Here is a 23,796-nt window from a genome sequence, read left to right as displayed (position 1 = left end):
GCCACTTGAACCGTTACTTTTCCAGTTACGTGAGGAATTTGACCGTGGGGTTGATGTCTCTCTGGAGGAAGAGCACAGCGTTCATGATGTGGCTGCCTTGTTGAAAGAGTTCCTGAGGGACATGCCGGACCCCCTTCTCACCAGGGAGCTGTACACAGCTTTCATCAATACTCTCTGTGCGTAATATAGCCGTTTGAAGGAATGTGTCCCTGGATTACTGGAATGTCCAACTCACTCATCAAAACCTTGTGCATGTAGTTCCTGATAACTCTTTTGTCCTTATTTATTGGTCTCTATTAAGTGGGCCATTTGGGGAATTTTCTGAGATTTACCCTGGGGAGAATTAGCAAGAAGAAAGTTGCAATAAAACAAACGGAAGTAGCCAAGAAGAATTTGGGATGCTTTCAAATGACCCTAGGACAGTAGAAAGTGCTATAAATTGATGCTTTGGAGTAACAGCAAGAGTTCACATTGAGCCTGTACCTAAAAATGAGTTTGCATTTCTGGTATGAGGAAGGAGAGAGCCACAGGGACCCAGAGTAAGAAGGAGGCAGGCAACATTCCAGGGAAGCAGGATGGCATAGCCCATTGCCAGGACTTTCAGTGTGGCTGCTTCAGGGTTATAGACACAGATCCCATGGAGGACAAAAGGAGGGTAAAGTGGGGAGGAAGAGGCCAGAGCTGTGTCAGCCTCCATGTATTTCTTCCTCCAACGCTACAATTAAAACAGAATCACAAAAGCGACAGAAGACACTGTCATTGTGCTGTGTCTTGGTTATTGCCAACAAAAAGTCTATTGAGAAGGGCCCCAAATCTGTCATAAACTCAAATTTTAGAATGTTCACCAATTCTCAGTCATTGTTAGTAAATATCTACCAGCAGTGAAAGACTGTAATCCATAATGTACGTGATAAGTTACACCAGGGCAAGGAGGGAGAAGAAAGGAAAGGGGATGAAGTGAGCTTTCTGACCTGGACTATAATACCTTCTCCAGCTGCCACATTTCCCCAGGTCTGATTTACCTTTATATCCTTCAGAGAACCTTGCTGCTAAATTGCTAAACCAATGGAAGAGTGGGTAAAGGAATGAAATGTGACTAGCCTTGATGATCCCTTTCTGAAGATAGCTGAGAGGGGGCCTCTCCTCCGAGGCTGAATGACGTGAGTTTTCTCTTTTACTTACATAAAGTGCCTCTTTTTGCCTTGCTTAGTGTTGGAGCCAGAGGAACAGCTGGGCACCTTGCAGCTCCTCATCTACCTTCTACCTCCCTGCAACTGCGACACGCTCCACCGCCTGCTACAGTTCCTCTCCATCGTGGCCAGGCATGCCAATGACAACATCAGCAAAGATGGGCAAGAGGTATGCACCCCTTTGCTGCCATAGATGCTGTGACTCTTCCTTTTTCCTGTTTTAAAAGGGCAAGCCATCAATTTGGTTAAACATTTCCCCTGCAGGAAATGACACCTCCCCTTTCCTGGCCTATCTGTCTATGAAGGAAAAAGAACTGATGCAGAGTTTTCTCTGGAGGGACAGTTCCTAAGAACACAAAGGCCATTAACTTCTCATGTTTCAAGAATGCTTCCAAATGAGGCTGTCATTTTCCATGATGATGCTTTATTCAAGACCTTGCATTTCCATTGTGTGAAGAAGGCAAATAATGAGCTACAGAGATGTTTACAATCATGAAAAAATGGAGTAATGGAGATGGGGAGAGATTGCTGTCCCTGTAATTAATTTGATCTGCTTCTTTAGCTTGGAGCCCAGATATGATGTCACCTCTTTATTCTTCCAGTTTCTCCCGGAGCTCCCATCTTCCCTATAGCTAGAAGTCTAGTATCTTCCTTTTGAGAGAGTCTTTCTCTCCTTAAACCCTCCCCCAAAACAGGGACTGGCTGAATGCAATGGAGAGTCAGTCCTGCTCCCAAACCAGGTGTAGAGGGAACTAGAGGGTCTGATCTGTTGACCATTGTCATGCATCTTAATGCCACATGATGTCAACTGCCGAAGACAGGTTCTGCACAGTCCCATGGACCCTTTTGGGATTTTTTTATTGGACCTGGTCCCCGCTCAGGCCCTAGTGTGACCCCCATCTAAGGTCTTGGGCTCTGATTCTCTTTGGTCACATGCATATGCTTCAAGGTGTTTTTCAGTTTCACCATTGGACAAAGGGGACACTGGCCTCAATTATAGGTGACCTTTTAACAAGCAACCTATTTAATCTTCACCTTAACGAGAGACTGTTTCCCTTTTTGATACCACGAAGTCATGCTTCTCCTTGACCTTGGATTCCACAGGAGACCTCAGACACTTTAATATGCTAACATGCATTATAAATCAACAAGAAGGGGCCAAAGGCATTCCAAACTTACCTAACCACAGAAAATTTTCTTTTAAATCCTTGTTAAGCAGAACTCAGCTGAATTATGGATTCATTTCTGTGTTTGTCAAATTTCTTACCCAAAAGTCATGGTCATATGTAATTTTTTTCACTTTAATCCATAAAGGCAGTTCTGCATTTCTTATCCTCATCCTCCCTATCAGTCTGAGAATGAAACGTTCCTGCATTAGCCTTTTATCTCTACAGTAGTTGTAATTAGTGAAACCTCTGCTGGTTTCAGGTTTTATAATATGGCACTGACACCTTATTTCAGCAGACACAGATCTTCAGTGGATGTACTATAATTTTCATAATTGTTAAGTAGTTATATTACCCATCTGGGTGTCATCCTTTATCAACTACGGATATAATAGAAGCTATAGAATCATCTGCCTAATCATTGGGTAAAGGCAGAGCCCTGTCTGTGTTCCTAGATATGTCAATTGCATCTCTGAAGTTTCTTAAGTACTATGTGAGAAGGAGAAAGTCAGGTCTTAGGTGATTAAGAAGGCTTTGAGGAAAACGAAAAGTTCAATTGAACTCACTCTTGATTTTTTAGAATAATTGTCAGACACTCTTTCAGTCCAAATGCTAAACAGGACTCCACTGCCTGTGCCAAAGAGAAGAAAATATTCCTGAATAGGTTCAAATGAAGCTTAGCATGCTGAAATGCTAGCTACCGTGTATGTATCGCCTACCATGTGCCAGCTATGTGCTAGGGGCTTTATATATTAGAGTTAATCTTTCTTTACGCAAGAGAGATGTTGTTGCCCCCACGTTTCAGAGGGGTTAAGTAACTTGCCCAGCGTCCCCCAGGGAGCATCCACTTGTGGTTGTTCAAGTTCCACATTTGTGCGTTTCACAACTCTGGGAGAGGTGCCATGTACCCCCATAGTCATTGTAGATTTGCAAAATTATTAGGACAATATCCGAGCAGATGGCAGTAAAATATCTTGAGGAACAGGCTCCTTTTTAAATTCACACAAAGTTGTCATATTGGATAGTGGTCAGGTCGGTCCCATGACTAGTAAAGTCCTAGCTGTGCCTCAAACCCAAACTGGTCCAATTTAGTAGGAACAGAAATATAGAAAAGGAAGTAGGAAAAATCTCCACTGGGAGTCCAGTTCAGGGTTTCCCAGTCTCCATATGATTGACATTTGGGACCAGGTAATTCTTTACTATGGGGGCTGCCCTGCGCTTGTGGGATGCTGCTAAGCATCCCTGACCTCTAATCACTTGATGCCAGTAGCAGCACCCCCAACCCCAATTGTGACAATCAAAAGTGACTCTAGACATTGCCAAGTATCCTGTGGGGAATGGGGAAAGGGAACAAAATCACCCCTGGTTGAGAGCACTTGGTAGGTAGCTTTATAACTCGCTGACCATGCGAAATCCACTGGAGAAACTTATTAGCCTTCCTAAACCTGAGTTTCCTTATCTGAACTTTAGGAATAAATACTCTTCAACCGGCACTGCTCGGTGGGTGAGAAAACTAGTTTACTATAAGGAATATGAAAATATCCTAGTAACAGCAAAGTTGTACAGGAAAGCAAGAGATTACAAGAATTTCTGGATACTCTTGACCTAAACCTTGAATCAAAATGAAGAACTAGTAACCAGAAATTAAAGCAGCAGGGGAAATATGAGGAGAGCATTGCCTCTGTGAAATGGTCAGAAGTTACAGGAAAGCAAGTAGCCCATGTGCCATCTTGGATTGGAATAAAGGCTATGGAATGGAGAAGTACTGGTGAGGTATGAGGGGAAGTTGAGCTGTGTTCATAGAATACTGAATGCTTCTGTAAAGGGGTAGGTGGTTAATTCTTTTAAGTCCTGAATCTTTGGAAGGATTCCACTAAAGTGATATAATCCATGTTGTAGATTGGTTAAAGACAGAGAGAGAGTGATTTAAGAAGCTTTTGTATGAATAAGAGTATGGAAAAAAGCAATTCACATAAATGTTTCCACATAAGAATGGCCTTGATATTTGAATCACATATGTCCTCAGCACTTACCCCAAGTTCCTCTAAGCCAGTGATCGTTGTTCAAGAATTTTCTAATTACTATTCCTGGGTTGCTGTGGCATCTAGGAGGTGGAAGAGGTGAGGACCCAAGGCAAATATAGAATTAGAGAATGCAGTGCAGTGTCACTACAGAACTTCAGAGAAGAAGTGCTGAGCATGGGCCTAAAAAGTTAGGGATCGCTTCATGGAGGAGATTGAATTTAAACTACACATCAAAGAGTATATAGAAAAGGGTGTGTAGGGATTGAGTCAACGGGCCACATAAGCATGGCATAGGGATGGGAGTTAGCTTAAAAAAAACCGCTTCTGGTAGAAGTTAAGAGTGGTGGGAGAGAAACAAGAGAGAGGTTCTTTGTTTATCATTTTTCTAGTTGGTTTGGTGTGAGCAGGTAGAGAATACAGAATGGGCAGGCCGGAGTGAGGCGAAAATCAAATCGTAAAATATGTTAAGAAATGAAGTAGTTTTCAACTTTTTCTCTTACCTATTTGTTAGTTGGTGTTAGATGTGTTATCCATTTGTTGAGTAGTTGTTATGGATTGTAACATGGAAGAAAAGTGAACCAGAGCATCAAAAAGCTTGGAGGCTGACACAGGCTCTGCCAGCACCTTGCTACATGATCCTGTTTTATAAAGTAGAGGAATAGGAAGGAAAGCAGAGTCGGGTTGGGAGAGGTCTGAGCTTCCTCCTCTATAAAATGAACGTAATATTTCCTTTGTAATGAGTGCTCAAAATTCAACTCATCACTCACTAACAGGATCTTAAAGATGTCTAAAAGAAGGGCATGAGAAAAATTGTTGACTAGTAAATCAGTGTTTTTCTTGGGAAAAAATAGTGGTATTTTATCAAATTGTGTTGTTTTGCTATCTCGTGTTTGTTTTGTTTTATTCCATTTCATTCAGTTTGCTATTTTCTTTGCTCCTTAGGGGAAAAGAGAAATTCCCAAATGTAAGAAAGATTTCGTTTCTTCTAGAAAGAATATTGCAGGAACATAATTGAAACCTCTTGAGCAGTGGTTTTCCAGGTTGTCCAAGAACCCTCTGGCACTGCATGGAAAATGTGGTGTGAATATCCACTTTTGTGGTGCGAGAGTCCGTAGCTGGCCTTTAGTTCTTCAAAGAGCCTATGAGGCAAAAAAAGAAGTTACTAACCTCCAACGTGGAGCCAGATTCCTGATCTTTGAGGAGGTCATGCCTCTGGGAAATGGGAGGTTGTCTTTGGAACTGTAGCAAGACCAGTGCCTTCCTCTCCTCTCTGTGGTCCTGACCCAGCTTTGAAGCTAGTTTCCCCATTTCCCCATGCTATGACAGAGTCTGCCGCACAAGAGTGAACAGTGAGAGGGGCAGGGTCGTATGTGGGGCTGCCTGGAGCCTGGCTGCCGGCTTCACTTCCTAGCTCCACCACCTGCTGGCTCCAGGCTCTGGGCATCGCTTCCCCGTCTGTAAAAAAGGACAACAGCGGCAGCTGCTTCATGAGCTTATAGTGAGAAAGAATTGAAACAGCCTTTGGAAAGCCCCCACCCCAGTGACTGTACAGGCTAAACTTTTAATAAATGTGAGCTCTGCATATTAGGTTTATAAATGATCTAGGATGCTTATTTAGCTGAGATAAAAATTTTCCTTGAATTGACTGGCTAATAAGTACATAACGAGCTGGCCCCAGGTGCGCATTCTATTATCTAGAAATAGCTATATATATGTGAAACGTGGGAGCAAGGGTAGAAGCTGTCTGTGAACAAGTCTCCTTTCCAATTTAAAAAATGGTGAAACAAAAACAAAACAAAACAAAGAAGCGTTAACAAACCACAGAAGCATGGTCTGCAGCTGCAGTCTATGTGCAATTTTACAGACAGATTGTATTGCATTCCCAGAATAGCAACAGGAGGAGAGAGCGGAAAGAGTCCTTGTACTAAACATTCTTTTAAAAGAAAACAAAATCTTCTATTTGTTAATGTTTTAAAAATGAGAAAACCCTGATATTATTTTAAGAGGGGAAGGGGAAGCACTCCAAATGCCTCTGAGTTCTAACGGGATGAATTTGAAAATGGTACATATTTGATTTTATCCTTAGCCATGAATTTCCAGGAAGAGAAATGAAAACTTGTCAAGTTTTATGTCAGTGAAATAAAACAAAGAAAAGAATTAAACAGTTGTACATAAAGGGCACTTTCTTGAAAATTCCCAGTGTTTACCACATGAAATCACTTCACTTGGCGCAAAGCTGAAAACAGCTCACCTTCTAAAAGTAACATCCCTGATGTGCCACACTGGGATTGCAGGGCCGGGGAGCTACCAGCTCAGGGCTGCATAGGACAAGGGTGGATTCAGGAGGCTTTGTATTAGCCGTGAATCAGGACTCTTGAATTCTATGCTGCGCACCCAGGTGCCGCTCAAAGACTGTGCAGATTTCCACAGGCAAAGGATCCCCACCAAGCAGCCACAGTTAGCATACTTACCCAGACGTTCCTAGATTTTCAATTAACATCAACAAGAGAAATAAAAATTTGCCTAGACCAGTCGTTCTCAACCAGGGGCAATTGTGCCCCACAGGGGACATGTGACAATGACTCTCGCTTGGCCCTTACCTACCTTTCCTGCAGAACCCTCTGCCACACTGAGCTTCCTGGGGGGCCTTGATGTATTTTGCGTGTTTCTGTCTTTGCATATGGTGTTTTCACTATGGTGAAACTGCCCGTTGTCCCAGCTCCTCTGCTTTTCAGCCTACAAACTCTGTTCTTCCTTCAAGATTTTGTGCAAATATTGTCACCTCTCTGGAGTATCCCTGGGGCCTCCAGAGTTGCTAGCTTCATCCTTTGTACTCAGTACTTGTAATTGATAAGTTTATTTGCCCTCTAGATTGTGAACCCTTTAAAATAAGGACTGTGTTGCCATCATTGTTGGAAAAATTTTAAAATAGTTAGAATCCATGAAAAATGCCTAGCCTATAGTAGGTGCTCAGTGGATGAATTAATGGAGAGATAATGGATGGATGGATGAAGGGAGAGATGGAGGGAATGGATGGATGGATGAGCATCAATATGTTTTAAGAGCAGATAGGATAGAAATTTCACGTAGTACCGGTTTCACAATAAATAACTTACAGTTGTAAAATTTTACTCCATATGCTGTTGAAATGACCTTGAGCTATCAAATTCAATCCAAGAAATAAAGTAAAAGGAAAATGAAGGTGCTCCTCATGGATTCTGCCAGAGATGATGTAGTCCTTTCAGGAAAAAAAAAAAAAAAGGAAAGGAAAAATGTTCCATTGATTATTGAACACCCAGCATTTTGAAAAGCAAAAGTAACAACAATCCTTGTATTCTGTGCTCCTGTAGGTCACTGGGAACAAAATGACATCTCTAAACTTGGCCACCATATTTGGACCCAACCTGCTGCACAAGCAGAAATCGTCAGACAAAGAATTCTCGGTCCAGAGTTCGGCCCGGGCTGAGGAGAGCACAGCCATCATCGCTGTGGTGCAGAAAATGATTGAAAATTATGAAGCCCTGTTCATGGTAGGTGGCCCTGTTATGGCAGGACATCTCAGTAAACTGCATGTTGATTATTCTTGGTGGCGTAGTGAAACTCTCTCACACTGCCTTCTGGTCTACAGTGCTGGTCGTTGACTGAACTCGTTGGAAGCCAGACAGTTTCAATAGGAATAGAAATTTACATACCTATGATATCACTATAAGTTTGTGATTCCATGTTTAAACAAACATATCCAAATTATACATTTCATTTTGTCGTCCCCTAAACAATGGTCACGTTTTGGAGTCATTTAATTCTTCACATAGCAGTGTCCTTGCTCAACATATTGATGAAAACCCTTCTTTTTGGAATGGCCCTCATTAATTCATGTATTGATAACCATCTTCAGCAATGGCACCTCCTCCAAGGTGAATCTCGACATTTTACCTCCTCCATGAAGCTTCACCTATCTTTCCCGTGTCCTCATGTCACTTTCCCAGGTCATTTCTCTGTCCATTGAACCCCATTACTCTTCTCATTGATGTTTATCTTACTCAACATTGTATTGCGTCATTTATGACTATTTCCCCTAGTAGATTATAAACGCATTTTAAAACATGGGCTGTGCCCTTGTTATCTCCTCTCTGTATCCTCTGTGCACTTTTGGAAGGCCCTCCATCTGGCAGGCACTCAATAAACAATTTTTTGATTTGTATTGAATTACCAGTTCCTGTTTTCCTTCAAAAAACTACATTGCTTGCTCAAACTTCCCTTGAAACATTAGAACAAGTGCCAACTCTCTTCTATTTCTGTTCACCACTCATATTGCATATCAAAATTTACAGGAACTTTCTCCATGTTTCTCCTCCCATTTCTCTTGTCACTTTGCAAACACTCACTGTAAATCTTACCTATTCTGCTAGAGCCTTTTGTGGCTTCTTCAACTAAATGTGCTATTTCCTTCTTTTGAATCTGCTTAATATTTTGTCTACATTTATCAAATGCCTTGTGTTAGATTTATTTCCATACTTGTCTTATACTAATGATTTTTCGTAAATTTGAGAGCCAGTGGTTTAGAATCTTTGCCCTCTCTGTCTTGCCTGTGATCGTGACCAAGTAATTCAACACTCAGTAAGCATCAATTTCAGCTTCTGTAAAACAGGAAAAATAAAAATATGACCTATTTCCAAGGGTGATTCCCAGAATCATTTGATATGTGAAAGCATTCTGTGAACTGTAAAATTCTATGCAAATGTTGATTCATAATTATATTGGTTGGACAACATGGGCCGGCTCATATCTCAGTATTTCAACACAGCAGACATAAATATCTTCCTAGCATAAAGTTTAATCAGATGTTTGGCAAGCAGCCTTCCAGGTGGCAATTCAGGAACCCCAGCTTCTTGCATCTTGAGACTCTGCAGTCCTCTAGGATTTTATGGGCCAAACCTAGAAGGGACTTCCATCATGTCCACTCAAATCCCATTGGACAGAACTCAGCCACAAGTCATACTTAGCTACAAAGGAGACTGGGAAATGCATTCTTGCTGGATGCCCAAGAGGAAGAGGAAATGGATTTACTACAGTCAAACATTCACTGAGATAGAACAGTGTCTTGCTCTTCCTTGAGTCTCGGAAGCACTGTCCCTGTGTTGCACACAGTAAGCTCTCAAAAAATGTGGAGTAATTGACTCTATATAAATTTCACACTTCAGCCGAAATGCTCATAATTAATTACATGTTTGGATAAATCAAATGTCTGAACTTTTCAGCATTTTTATCAAGTTTTAAGTCACACATAATCTTGCCAAGTAGTCTTGGCATTACTTCATGCTCTCTGGATTTTTTTTTAATACAATAATACCTCTTGTCAATCTTAATTCCGCTGTCTAAATTCTGTATTCTAAGCAAAGTTCTTCATATGAAACCACAAACCATCAGGCATTTCTTTGCACCTCAGATACTAACAAAACTCATCTTGGCCTCCTTGAAAGTATGGTTGTTGTCACCTTAATTGTGCCATTCCTTTCCTTCCCATTTCCTGCTGCCTGGACTACTAGAAAGAGCAGAATAACGTGTTTTCCACCTTTTCCAATATTTTCCAAATCTGATCTTTGTTTGCCATTCTCTGTAGAGATCGACGTTGAGATTCTCTTGAGAAGTGGCTCATATTTCTGTTCTCTGGTTGTGGTCTTTACTTCTCAACAAGGCCTTTCCTGGTTACCTTGTCTAAAATCCAACCCCCATCACCACCACTGCACACACAGCCTCACTTCCTAATCCTTTTCCCTGCTTTTTCTCCTTAGCTTTCACCACTATTAATACAGGGTTTTACTAATTTCTCTTGTTTGTTGTGTTTCCCCACTAGAATGTAAGCTCCTTGACAGGAGGAATTTTTGTCCGTTTTCATCTACTTTCTTTACTACAATAGCCCTGTGCCTGACACATGGTAGAATCACAAGAAATATTGGTTGAGTTAATGAATGACTCAGTGGTAATTCTGTGATGTATGGTTTCCGTCTTACTAATCTTTACTCCCTATACATATGAAAAAGTTTGGGCATGGAGGAATTAAGGATACATTCTCAGGATAAGTTAACCATTAACATAAGCATCCTTGATCTCTTTAGACAGATTATAGGAATTATATATTGAGAAAAAGGACAGTGAGGAGAGATGAGACGTGGGATAAAGATCCCAAGCCTGGATCAGTAAAAAGAAAACCAGCTCCGGAACCAGAAAACTTTGTTATAGTCCTATCTTTGCTACACACTAGCCATGTGATTTCACCTTCTTAGATTTCTATTTGTTTAGTTATCAAAGGGCTAGGTTAGAACAGATGACAACCAAGAATCCTCCTGGTCCTAAAATCTGCATGGTTCTACGCCCTAACACTGACTTCACCTCTTTTTTTCCATAAAGCACAGAAGAAAAATAGTCTCATTGCTTTGTATATTCTCTTGGCAGATTTGGTATTTTAGAATCTATTTGGTTATACCAAAGCTGGTGGCTGGTTGGCAAAGCTGGTCTGTGTAGGTGGGCAAAAATTCAATATGCATATAGCTGTTTTATTTTGTTTTGTTTTGTGTTTTTAAGAAGCTTTCAGAATTACTACAATAATTCCAAACAGGGAAGCATGAAGGTAGACAGGACCTGATGGTGAAAAGTAGTTAGCAATTGTGCAGTTTCACAGTCCTCGGAAGGGTTTATAAGTTCAGAAAGAGAGGCATTGCTTCCCATCGGCATTGGAGAGGAAGACTTGTTAGGAAAGGTGGCTGTGAGTTTGCCCTTGGAGGCAGAATGCACCCTGGAGGCAGCACTTCCACAGAAAACCTGATGGAAGAGATATAAAATCCCACAGAGGCCTGGCAGGGAGCCAAAGTTTGTTCTGCGTGTTAATAACGTCCTTCATTTCCTGGTGTTGAGCCTGCCTCTCCCAAGTGGCCAGTATGTGAGTTAATATGAAAGGGCAGAAAGGAACTTAGCTTTGTCCCATAATAACAAGAGGCTGACACGCAGTTCAAGAGTCTGGCTGGGACCATCTTTTGTACCAATTGTTCACTTTTCAGGCACTAGGTTAGAAATCCTAGAGCTGGAAACAGGTCATGATAACAGCCGTCATGATCACTTTATGGAAAGGCCAAGGCAGCAGATTGTAATAGTGGTTCTCAGACTTGAGCGTGCAGCAGAGCAGCAAGGAAACTGGTCAAACATTCAGATTCCAGCGCCACATCCCAGAGAATCAGACTGGGTAGCACTGGGAAGGGGCCCAGGAATCCGCACTCTCTAATGAACACCTCCAGGGCAATCTGGTAGTTTCCTAACCACTCTTTGGGAAACCACATCTTGGGAAACACCCAAGATGGTAGAAAGACCATGAACTTTGGAATGAGCTGCCAGAATTCAAATCTCTGCTCAGCTATATATTTGCTCTGTGGTCTTGGCCCCATGTTTAATCTCACTAAGCTTTCATTTTCCTGTTGTAAAGAAATGAGATGAAGTTACCTAATTTATACGATTATTTTGAGAATTAGAAATGACATTTTAAGGCACTTGGAGGAAGAATTGATATATACCAGGCATTCAAAAAGAAAAGATTTCTGCTATTATTACATTAAATTGATATGATGTCTGCCCTATCAAAATACTTTCAGGCATCGCCCTTTCAGTGAAGCCCACCCTGACCGCTGTGTGTAACAGTGTGACCTGCTCCCACACATACATACTCTTAGTTCCTTACTCTGCTCTTTTTTTTCTTTTTTCCATAGCACCTATCACCTTTTATTTATTTATTTATTTATTTTTGAGGAAGATTAGCCCTGAGCTAACATCTGCCTCCAATCCTCCTCTTTTTGCTGAGGAAGGCTGGCCCTGAGCTAACACCCATGCCCATCTTCCTCCACTTTATATGTGGGACACCTGCCACAGCATGGCTGGCCAAGTGGTGCCATGTCCGCACCAGGGACAAGGGCCCTGGGCCGCTGAAGTGCAACGTGCGCACTTAACCGCTGCGCCACCAGGCTGGCCCCATCACCTTTTAACTCACTATATAATTTACTCATTTATTATGCTTATTGAAACCTAATAGAATGCAAACTTAATGAAGGCAGAGATTTTTGTTTGGTTGGTTCATTAACATCCACAGCACCTAAAAAGCACTTTGCAGAAAACGGGTGCTCAGTAATTATTTGTTGAGTAAAATATTGTTGAATAAAATAAAATATTGTTGCAACAATATATTGCTAGAAAAAAATGTTTTTGTTGTTTGTTTTTGGTTCAGTGCCAATACCCCTTAGATTCCCTTACCTTTAAAGCATGACCCTCCATTTACGATATCAACAACAATTTAAAAGCTGGATAACATAAAATGATACTCTCTGGGAATACTGGAAGTAAAGGAGAAGGATCAAGCATATCTAGAAATGGTCACTGGTATCATTATAAGACAGAAAGCGTTCACTGACTAAATCATTAACTCATTAGTTGTTCTGAAAGTTGTTGCTTCTGTAACTGACATTGAGAATCCCAGAGAAAACTCATCGTTTCTCTTAGAATTAATAAGAGCTTCAGAGCAGGGTGGAAAAAACTGTCAGCTCATTCTAAGGGCTGGTATTATACGATTCCTACTAGGGCTTCTTTTTTGGAGAGAGAGAGAAAGAAGAGGAGGCACTGCCCTTGTTGGCTGATGAAAAGTTTGGAGTGCAATGGAGACGTGGGAACGCCAGCATGTTCCCACCCCGCTGGTTTCTCAGCCTGAGCTGGGGACAAGCACAGCGCACGTGGGAAATTTCAAATGAGAACTACTGGGAGCAAAGGTCAGAGGCTGAGATGAGGATTCCAAGCTCGGAAGCCAAGCTTTGCTTTGTGTTCTCTTCATCCCCTGGTGCAAATTGCATTTTCTTAAAACCTCTTTTGCATGCCAAATCAAAAGGAGTCAAGCAGTAAACCAGGCCATCAAACAAGAAACCACCCCCTGCCAACATATCTAGATAATTGTATTTTATTTCCATTTCCTTTTTTAAATAACCACTGTTTTCTGTGCCAGGGGTTGGGCTAGTCATTATGTACATCGTTGGCTTATCTAAATTTCACCACGATTTCTTGAGGAGTAAGCCAAGATCATTTGCCCAAGTGATGCAGCAACTAAGTGAATTATTTCTACAGCATGATGCATCCCCATACCAAAGACGAGGTGCTTTAATGTGGTGTCTCAGATATGGAGTCCATTTGGAGGGGAAGAAAGAGAATATTTTAGCCAGCTTGAAAATGGAGAGCAAAGGAGACTTTCAAGAGTATTAATCCCTCTGGACTAATGATAACACTGACCTATTTGATGTTCAGGCCAGCAGATGGCTGTAAGAGCCAGTACATGCTCCTGCTGGAGCCTACTCACCTTGTCCCTGTCTTCAATGTCAGAACGCATGTACTGTTGGCGACACACATAGGTGGAGGGGAGCAGAAGCATATTAGACCTGGGCTGTTTCCACTTTCTTTAATCTATTGCCGTGGAGCGAAGACTGCTAATTCTTCTTCATCTTCCTCCCTTGAGTCCTCCCCAACATAGCTCCATGAGTCCTGGGCCCTTCAACTGATTCGTTCATTAATGTGCCCCAGTTGCCAAAAACACTGCCTGGCAGGTATCAGGCACTTGAGAAAAATTTGTCGTATTTAATGCATTCTGACCCTCCAATGCACCCAGACTCCCTTACAGAATGTTAAGCCATCCTCCACAATGGAGCCACACAAAACGTGCTAGACTGGGCCTGCCCATGTTTGAGCTTTTGCTCCCATCAACAGCCAAAGTGATTTCTTTCAGTGTATTTGTTAACTAAAAAAAATGTCATCATGACTCCCAGTGATATATTTTTTTTTTCCTGGGGAATATTAGAGTCTTAAAATGCCAAACCATCCTTCTTGGTCCAGTGCAAAGTGGTGGCTTGGTGTGGAATACCTAGTGGTGGGTACAGTAGAGCTGGATCCTGGGATGGGTTCTTCAAGATGCCCTAAATGGTTTGTTATAGTGACTTAGTAAATGGAGAAGTCCTGAATCATTTTTTTCCCTCTCTGTGGTTTATGGAATAAAGTACATCATAGCAGTTACACCCTAGGCAATCATTCAAGGTTTCATTTTTAATTTGATAGCATGGATTTTAATTGTGACAGTTTTATTCCTTCATATGTGCAGTGTTTACATTTTTTCTCGGAAGCAGGAGAGTCCAAAGTTCTTTTGATTTTTGAAATAGCATTATGCTTTGAAGGAACACATGAAAATCTAAGGAGTTGAATCTCCAGATAAACACAACCATAAATGGTACCTTTAGAAATTATCTAAAGTTACTAAATAGTTGACTAAAACCCAGTAGAGGTTTTGATGTGAAACAATACATTGTAAGTGAAGAAGCCATTTGGGCTGAGTTTCGCTTCTTCATTCAAACACGCAGAAATCATTCATTTAAAAAAAGTAATGTGTTTTTCACGATCCTACTCCTTAGCTTCCATTTTGCTATATACTGAATCCCAGAAGAAACAGGAAAAATTTGTTTGATTATTGAGTCATACTTTTCATTTTTAGAGTTTTTTATTGACAGGAACAATAGTTTAAGAACCTGTTAGAAAAATTTTGGTGATTCTCAATTGGGAAAGGGAATTCATTTTGCAACTATAGTTATTAATGGCAAGGAAATTTTGCTAGAGTGTGACATTGGTACTACTTATAAACAGAGAGAAGCATCTATGCAAAGGTAACAGAACCAGTGTATGCCACAAAGACCAATAATCCTGGGTTATTTTTGATCATTATTTGTAGTCATTCCAACATTTATTGAGCATCCATTGGATAGAAAACACCAGCTAGCTTGTGTTCTGGAAGAGCACAATATTGATTGAATAAGCGGGTGAAGGGTGATGGATGTGCAGGAAGGAGCTTCAGAAGAGAAAAGAGTAGGGAGGCAAAGAGGAGGAAAAGAGGCATAATTTATGAAGCATTTGACTGCAAGGAAGAGAAAAATCAGTTGCAGGCAGCTGCTAAGATCAGGATTTCTTATCTCAAATAATAAGAAGCCTAGGGGGGCACAGTTTTAGCAGCTCACTCACGCTTTTGCTCTCTCTGCTCTGCCCTCTTTGGCTGCAAGATATTGCAGTCATTTCCAGCATCTCTTGCAGCCATCATCACATCCAGTGATGAAGAGAGATGTTTCTTCTCATGCGTCTCTTCTTAACATGGAAGAGAACCTTTTCCAGAAGCTCCTACCAGAACCCCCTTGGGTACCTTGGCCAAGATCGGCACACATGATTTTGCCCTAGCTGCAAAGGAGGCTAGCTGACAGAGAACTACAACCTTAGGAGCCTGTATCAATTCTGAGTAGACAAGTCAGATAATCCCTGCCTTCAGGAAATTTACCTTTCAATCATGTGACCAACCCAAAGATTTGAGGTCTGGCGGAAGAGAGGAACCAGAGGAGAGAAGCTACACAGAATCTGGCTTCAAGACCATTACAGTTGAAGGGCCAAGAGGTCACAAAATGCAGCTGTAGAAATTCAGCGGGAGGTCAAGAGCAGAGATATGTCTAGAGGAAATCCCATCACTTAGTTACCCACCAGAAGTGTTAAGCAAAAGAGAAGAGAGTGGTGCTTCTCTGCAAGCCTACAAGATAAGAGGCAGAGATGGATAGCTGTTAAGAAAAAATTGTGAAACAAATATTGGCCATCTCCATGTTATCTGCTTTTATTTTTTTAAGTATTTAATTTATGAATTATTTTGTCTATTTCTAGTAAAATTCAGTAAAATCTTTTCTTCTAAACCTGTTTGCAATTGGTAAAGTACTTTCAAATCTGTTAGCCCTTTTGATCCCTACAACATCTCCATAAAGGCAAATGGGTAGGATATGGCTGGATTTTCAGATTCTGGAACAGAATCCTAAAGAAGATGGTTGATATGTCCAAGTTTACATTACAGTCATGAGCTGCATAATGATGTTTTGACCAATGACGGACTGTATATTACAACGGTCCACATATACAATCGTGGTCCCATAAGATATATAAGGCTATACCATCTAGGTTTGCGTAAGTACACGCTATGATGTTTGCACAAAGATGAAATCACCTAATGACACATTTCTCAGAACGTGTTCCTGTTGTTAAGCAACTGTGATTATAATTCCGTTGTTATATATATACATGTAAATAATATTTAAATAATATGTGTAAATATAATATATGTAAATTCTATATGTAACTATAATCCCCTGTTAGGCATGACTGTAATTATAAGCAGGAGAGCAAAAACTGGACCTCAGGAGCTATCAACTCTTAGTCACATATTTTTTTGACAGCATCCTAATTCCTGAAAAGGAATGCTTATGGGAATGGTCTGCTGGATATTTCTTACTTACTATAAGCTCCTGGTTCCGATCAGCTCGCTCGCTGACTTTTGTTTCTCTAAGTATCTAAATTAATAGAAAATGAATGCTTATCCAACTGAACTGAGCCAGTAGTTTGAAATTTTTGTTAAATAATAGGAAACGAAATGTGCAAATATAGACAAAGTTTAAAGGAATTATGAGGGAAACAGCGCTGGATGATGTTGTATGACTATTAAAAGTCAGTTCCAGGCATCATTTCAAGTTCTCTACTCTCATTTTCCCACTGGCCCCAATTTTCTGAACCATTCTTTTATTAAAAAACAAACAAATGTGGTTTTATCATATGAATTTTTGAAGCTGCTTTAAATCACTTTATAACAAGATGGGATATAAATTAATTAATTAAAATAATAGATTGTGTGCACTGTAGTCAGTCTTACATAATACATAGAAAAAATATTATCTACCCTTCATGCAATGCATTTTTTAACTGTATCTTTTTACTTATTTGTAAATAGTGTCTCCAAACCAAAATGGGATCATGGGTCTTTTAAAAAGAAACTAGAGATAGATTTATAGCATGGACCCTTTCTATTTGCATTTGTTACCAAGTAAAAGTCACGTACGCTACATAAAATAAACCTCAATAACTATAATTGGTTGGGAATCAAGCCTAGTTGAACAAGTAAAAACTCTGAATTGCGGAATAGTTTAACAAAATTTTATGGAACGTTCTTTTTAAAATAATGATACTTTCTGTAACCTATTCTAACGATGTATCCAAGTTAATAATTTATCATTAGATACACCATATACTCTCAAAGAATTAATTTTGTGATGCTTACACCACTCCAAAGGACATGCAATCTAATTGTTTATTCTTCAGTGGGAATGGATTGGTGCTTGTAGCAAAATTTTTTATTACATGCCCAAGCATAGAAAATTTTAAATTAAACTAACTGGATGAAAATACAAATGTTTTTTCTAATTTGCTCATGTTAGTTTCTTTTTTAAAAAGTTCAGGCTACCCGTTTTTTGGCCTATATTATTGTTTGCTTTGCTGTTAATTTTTTAAAAATGAGTTCTTTCTCTTCATTTTCACCCTTTAGGTATTACTTTTTGACAAACTGATATAATGGTACATATCTGTTGGGTCATGTTGTTTGAAAAAATTATCTGTCTTTTTATTTGTTTAATTTATTCAATAAAGTAAGAAAACAGAATGTCTCAGCCTTGACCTAAAAGTCCTGCCCCTTCTTTTCTTCCATTCTCATTCTCAGGCCATTGCGTTTGGTCACAGAGCTTTAAATGCCATCTATATGTGTCTCCCAAATTTCTATGTCCAGCCCAGGCCTGCTCCCTGTACCCCAGATCCTTATTCCCAATTGCCTACTAGATCTTTCCTTTATTTGTGTGTCTCACAGGCCTCTCTCACCCTTATCATATCAAAGCTACACCCCTAATTGTGACCCCCAGCCTCTTCCTCCTGCAGCTTCTCTATACCAGTCAATGGCAACCCCATCCTTCCATGTGTCTAGGCCCCAAGCATTGAAGTCATTCTTTCGTATTCTCCCTCTCCTGTTCCCTCTCCCTCTCTCTTTCTTTCTTCACCCAACAGATTAGCTAATGCTATCATCGCTATCTTCACTATCTCCAGGACCCAAATATTTCTCAACAGCTCACCACTCTGCTTCAGCACTCCATCGTCTCTCTTCTGGATATATCTGCACTCCCTGTATCACCCCTTGCCTCCCTGCAATCTACTGTCAACTCAGCAGCCAGAGTGATGACAATTCATGTTAATCCTCTGCTCGAAACCTCCAGTGGCTCCCCGCCCACTTAGATTGAGAGCAGAAGTCCTTATTATGACCCATAAGACTCCACAACATCTGACCTTGGCTACCTGACACACTTCCTACCACTCACCTCCTTCCTCTCACTCTGTTTCAACCTCACTGGCCTCCTCACTGCTTCTGTCTGAAGATCTTGCTAATTTTTTCTTCCTTCTGCTTAGAATGATTTTCTCCAATTCCTTTATCAAACTCAGTTCTCTGCTAAAATGTCAGTTTCTCTGTGACTTGACTATCCTATTTAAATTGCACTCTCCCCACCCAGCATTCTCCATCTCCCTTCTTCGCTTTGTTTTTCTCCATGTGATCCATGCTGTGTTTTCTTTATTTGTTTAATGCCAGTCTTCCCATATTCATTGTCAGCTTCAAGGAGACAAGGATTCTTGTTTGTTTGGTTTGTAGATGAATCCCAGCATCCAGTGCCTGGCACTCAGTAAGCATTCACCAAATATTTATGTAATGAATTAAAGGAATGAGGTGGGAAAAGGCCAGAGTGAGAAGTGCACTGGTGCTGAAGTGGAGGGTGTGTGAGGATAACTGCTAGGGGAAAAATTGGGAAATTCAGATTGAGGCCAGGAAAGCAAGCAGAGGGCTTCAGCTGTAGGGGAATTCAGATTGGGGCCAGGAAAGCAAGCAGAGGGCTTCAGCTGTAGGGGAATTCAGATTGGGGCCAGGAAAGCAAGCAGAGGGCTTCAGCTGTAGGGATAGAGAGAGTTTTTTGAGCAAGTGAGTATCTTGATCAGAGCACTCTGACAACCAGGCAGAGAAGAAATTTGATGCACACGTTGAAGGAAATAGATAGTACACAAGTTAGCAAACTCTTGCCTCAAAGGCCCACCAAGGATGCACCTTTCTTTTCAACTAAAAACTCAAACTAGCTTAAGGAATTTGGAGAATCACATAGCTGAACAATCCAAAAGCAAATACTGTAAGACTTCAGGCATAGCTTTACCTAGGATTCAAATGATGTCAAGAGACTCTTTTTCTTTATCTCCATTTCTTGTTATTGTTTCTTTAATTGTCAGCACAATCCTCAGGCCCCCTGTGGCTACAGGCCCTGTATCCTTTCTCTCAGAAGTCTCAGGGAAATACTCACAGCTTTTCACTGCCTCTAATGGAGTCGTATTCCCATTGCTCAGGCAACCATAGTAGTCTGAGAATGGAATGATCATTGGCTTAGACTAGGTTATACTTCACCATTGAGCTAAGGGTTGGGGAGCAGTTGGTTTTCCAGGGGGAACTTGGGTTATGACTGTTATGAGAAGAAGGAAACGAAGGCTGGTAATGGCCACGAGATGACCACTACAAAGGGGTACTGAGGGCTCAAACTTGAATCATTGCAATGGGAATGGAAGATAGAAGAAAGAAGTAACAGGCATCGTGGAGATGAAATCAAGTAGATCTCCTGGCTCTGAACAGGGAGAAGAAAGGACACAAGAAGCTTGAATGCAACCCAGATTTTGAATTTGTGTGACTAGGGTTTGGCAATGTCATTAATGAAGATTCAGGATGAAGTAGGAGGAGCAGATTTATGAGAGAAGGGAAGCATTTTGTTGCTTTCTCATCCCTGTTTTTATTAATAAAATTGTTTCCAGCTTCTCAGAACTCAAGAAGAATTGAGTTCTGCAAGAGGCAGGAGGCAAATTCTCCACCAACCACTTATTCTCAGAAAACTTGTCCCTGCAGTTTTTAAGAGTCTTGTCTCTGAGCCCACATGTGAGAGAATCAGACTGAAAATTTATTCTCTCAATAGTTTGAATTTCCTTTGGTTGAGCTACCGGCGCCTTACAGAGTAGAAAACCATTGGAGCTGAGTTTAGCCTTTTCTCATACAACATTTCCACATGAGTGATTTAGGATTGTAAGGTCATCCTCTAATGCACTGTGGATTAGGCTTAAAGAAACATGTGATGCTCATCATTAGAACTCTAGTGAATGCCTTGTCAAATTCTAGGCGAGAAACTTTTAATTGTTGGTGGACCAGGATCCAAGAAAGGAGTGAAAGGAGGCACTGAAAGAGAAAATGACATGTGCAAATGTAGTCAGCACTTTTTTTTTAGTATTTGCTATCTGCCAGGTACTGTTCTGAGCTTTCAATATATAACAAGTCATTTAATCACCACAGCAACACTTTGAGGTGAGTACTATTTTTACCGCCATTTAACAGATGAGGAAACTCAGACCCAGAAAGGTTACATACCTTGCCGAAGGTCCCACAGCTAGTAATTGGAACCAGGACCCAAACACAAGCAGTCTGGCTCAAGGGCCTATCCTCTTAATAAACTGATCCTATGTTCCAGAAATGCCCAAGACAGTCATAATTTATGCCTGTTGCCTTGGCATAGTTATAAATGTGAACTCTAGAAAGTGTCCCTTTTTGGACAATAAATTATCAACACTATTCCTCTTAACCATGACGTTTTGCTTATTCAAAGCCAAGAAAATCTAGTCAGAACAACAGAGGTATCCAAATGATTAGGCTCTATCTCCAGTCCTAAGAGGGGCGACAATTTGGATTGAACATACCTATTTGGTAATCATCCAGTTTGTCCTAAGAATTAAACTGGCTGTATGGGTCGGTGTAGGTTTGGTTTTAACCAATGGATCACTCTGTTCTCTTATGACTTTTAAGGCTCCATTTTATGCTGTTGTAAAGTTGCCAATGACCATGGTTTGCCTCTTTCTGGAGCAGTTTTATTTATGCCTCACCATTGTGCCCCTCCAGGTTCCCCCGGATCTCCAGAACGAAGTGCTGATCAGCCTGTTGGAGACCGATCCCGACGTGGTGGACTACTTACTCAGAAGAAAGGCCTCCCAATCATCGTGAGTACCCAGTTGTTCCATCTGCTGGAGCCACCCTGGGGATTTCTATTTCCGTTTCTAAAGAATTACAAAGGTTTACATAACTCCACGCAGGGTTACTTGAAGTGGAATTTTGGCAACTTCCTAGCAAATCTGATGGGTCCACCTAACCAGAAAATACTTCAGTCTTACCAATCCACTTAAATTAGAAACTGCTTTAGGGGATTTTTCTGTTTTATTTTTTGGCTTTTTCTAGCCCCTTGAGGTCTTTTGACTGTGTTTACTGGAAAAAAAAGCACTAAATCATTGGGAAGAAACTCAAGGGACCAATTATGATGTGTATCAGTGCTTCTTCCTCTAGAATCTTCATAACTTTACTAGGGGCCGCTAAGGCTGTGCCTGGACGCATCTTACATGTGTCATTTACCAGCATAAGCAACGCATGACCAAACCACAAGACAGGCCTCAGCCAAAGCCTAGGTGTCCATTTGAAATTAGAGGTGTGCACCCTCTTGATTCTCCCATTCTTTATGGCTAGCATTCTTTTGATAAAAATGCACCCTGGTCTCCACGTGCACCCATGTTTGCAATGAGTTAAATGCAAGCCATGCTGTAGGCTATGGTTTGCCACCATTTTGCCCCCAAAGGAGGAGAACTGAATTTTTGCATTAGTCAGATTTTATGATCAATCTCAACCATTTGCTGCAGAGGCAAAGTGTATGGGGGTGCTGAGCATTTGGCAAAGCCAGTTAAGGGGGTAATATTGCATCATTAACCAGAAGCAATGTTGCCACCATGACCCCAAACCTTAAATTTGTGACAGGAAAAGTTGTCGTTATCCTCTCGTGAAACTATCATTTATGTTGTGCATTTAATCTACTGAATTTCGACAATTCTAAGGCACATTTTCCCCCCTGTTTTATCATCTCTGAGATTGAGATTAATCTTATAATCAATGGCGTGTCCTAATTTAATTCATAGCATTTTTTCTTAGTCATATATAAAGTAATGGTATGTCTTATTCAATGGTATCTTAGAAACACTGACACATTAAATTGTTCCCTTATACTTAAGTTGAATTTGATATATTAATTTTCATTTAAAACTGTTTCATATGTAAAAAAATTGTATTCTGGGGCTGGCCCGGAGGTGCAGTGGTTAAGTTCACATGCTCTGCTTTGGCAGCCTGGGGTTCACTGATTCGGATCCCAGGTGTGGACCTATGCATCACTTATCAAGCTATGCTGTGGCAGGCCTCCCACATATAAAGTAGAGGAGGATGGGCACAGATGTTAGCTCTGGGCCAATCTTCCTCAGCAAAAAAAGAGGAGGATTGGCAGCAGATGTTAGCTCAGGGCTAATCTTCTTCAAAAAACAACAGAAAAATTATATTCTTTAGAGAAATTTGGTGAAAGGAAATTTCATTGGTGAAAGGAAATTGTTCAGGCCTCCTTCTTTCCTGGGTCATTACATTAATAATACTGCTGAATTCAGCTTCACTCTATTTCTTGCAGGGAAGAATTTTTAATTGGATTATCCTTTCAAATGCACTTTTAAAAATCCATCTCTGTACCAATAATTATCAGGACCAATTCCGGTTCAAATAAGATGTTCTACCTGAATTCAAGTCCCAAGAGCCATGAGTGAATAAAAATACAATCAAATTGTATAAATGGACTGGCATTTCACGGTTGTGCTTTTCATATTAGAGAATTGGGCTCACTTAAATTTTTGTTAGATTTCTAACTGTCATCTAGGTCTAAGTTCCAATTTAAACTAACAAATGGCTTTTCTTCACAGTAGATCTTGTATCACCAGAATTTTAAGGAACTTACTTATTTCTCTCCTCTGCACAAAAAAAAACAGACATGGCAGCATTTCTATTTGTGAATCCCTCATTAAGCTGCATTTATAACATTTCATGGGTACTCTGTGGGAAAGCTAGAAAATACACACCTAAAAAACCACTGATTTTGACTTGCTGAATTTCTGCTTTTATATGACATTTAAAAATATATAAATATTATACTATGAAGAATGGTGGGTAGAAGTTATTTTTTTGTGGTTTTCAAGTACACTCTTTGCATATAAATGCCAAGAAGCGAACCTTCCTTTCTCTACTCTTAGGAAAAGGAGGAAGTGTGCATATTAAGCCCATCCCAAGTGATACAGTTGTCCAGCTTCTTCTGTTCCCTATCCCTAAAAGAATAAGAAGTGTAAGGTCTAGGAAGCTGACCCTAGAACAAGATCTTAGGTGAGTGTCAGGACTTCAAAGAAAGGGAGGTGAGCTCACAGGAGCTCTGTGGATGTCAGAGACTAGCGTTATCAAATAGAAAACATTTGGAGAAGATTTTCTTAGTAAGAAGGAGAAGGAAGTGTTTGGTTTTTTTCCCTCTAAGTACAGGCCAACGAACA

At 40.5% G+C, this 23,796-nt stretch overlaps 1 protein-coding gene across 10 annotated transcripts in view; it reads left to right on the top strand.

Moving 5' to 3' along the window:
* The window catches only part of ARHGAP6 (Rho GTPase activating protein 6), a 462,402-nt gene that overhangs the window by 421,509 nt on the left and 17,097 nt on the right, over positions 1-23,796 (top strand). For all 10 annotated transcript variants that reach the window (XM_070604438.1, XM_070604437.1, XM_070604439.1 and 7 more), the window contains 4 exons: positions 26-176; positions 1,211-1,359; positions 7,731-7,910; positions 21,305-21,402. In XM_070604438.1, coding sequence (XP_070460539.1) covers positions 26-176; positions 1,211-1,359; positions 7,731-7,910; positions 21,305-21,402 — 578 coding nt within the window. The remainder of the gene's footprint in view (positions 1-25; positions 177-1,210; positions 1,360-7,730; positions 7,911-21,304; positions 21,403-23,796) is intronic.

The sequence above is a fragment of the Equus przewalskii genome, chromosome X (genome assembly GCF_037783145.1).
Source record: "Equus przewalskii isolate Varuska chromosome X, EquPr2, whole genome shotgun sequence".
Lineage (NCBI taxonomy): Eukaryota > Metazoa > Chordata > Mammalia > Perissodactyla > Equidae > Equus > Equus przewalskii.
This window is presented reverse-complemented; position numbering and strand designations above follow the sequence as displayed.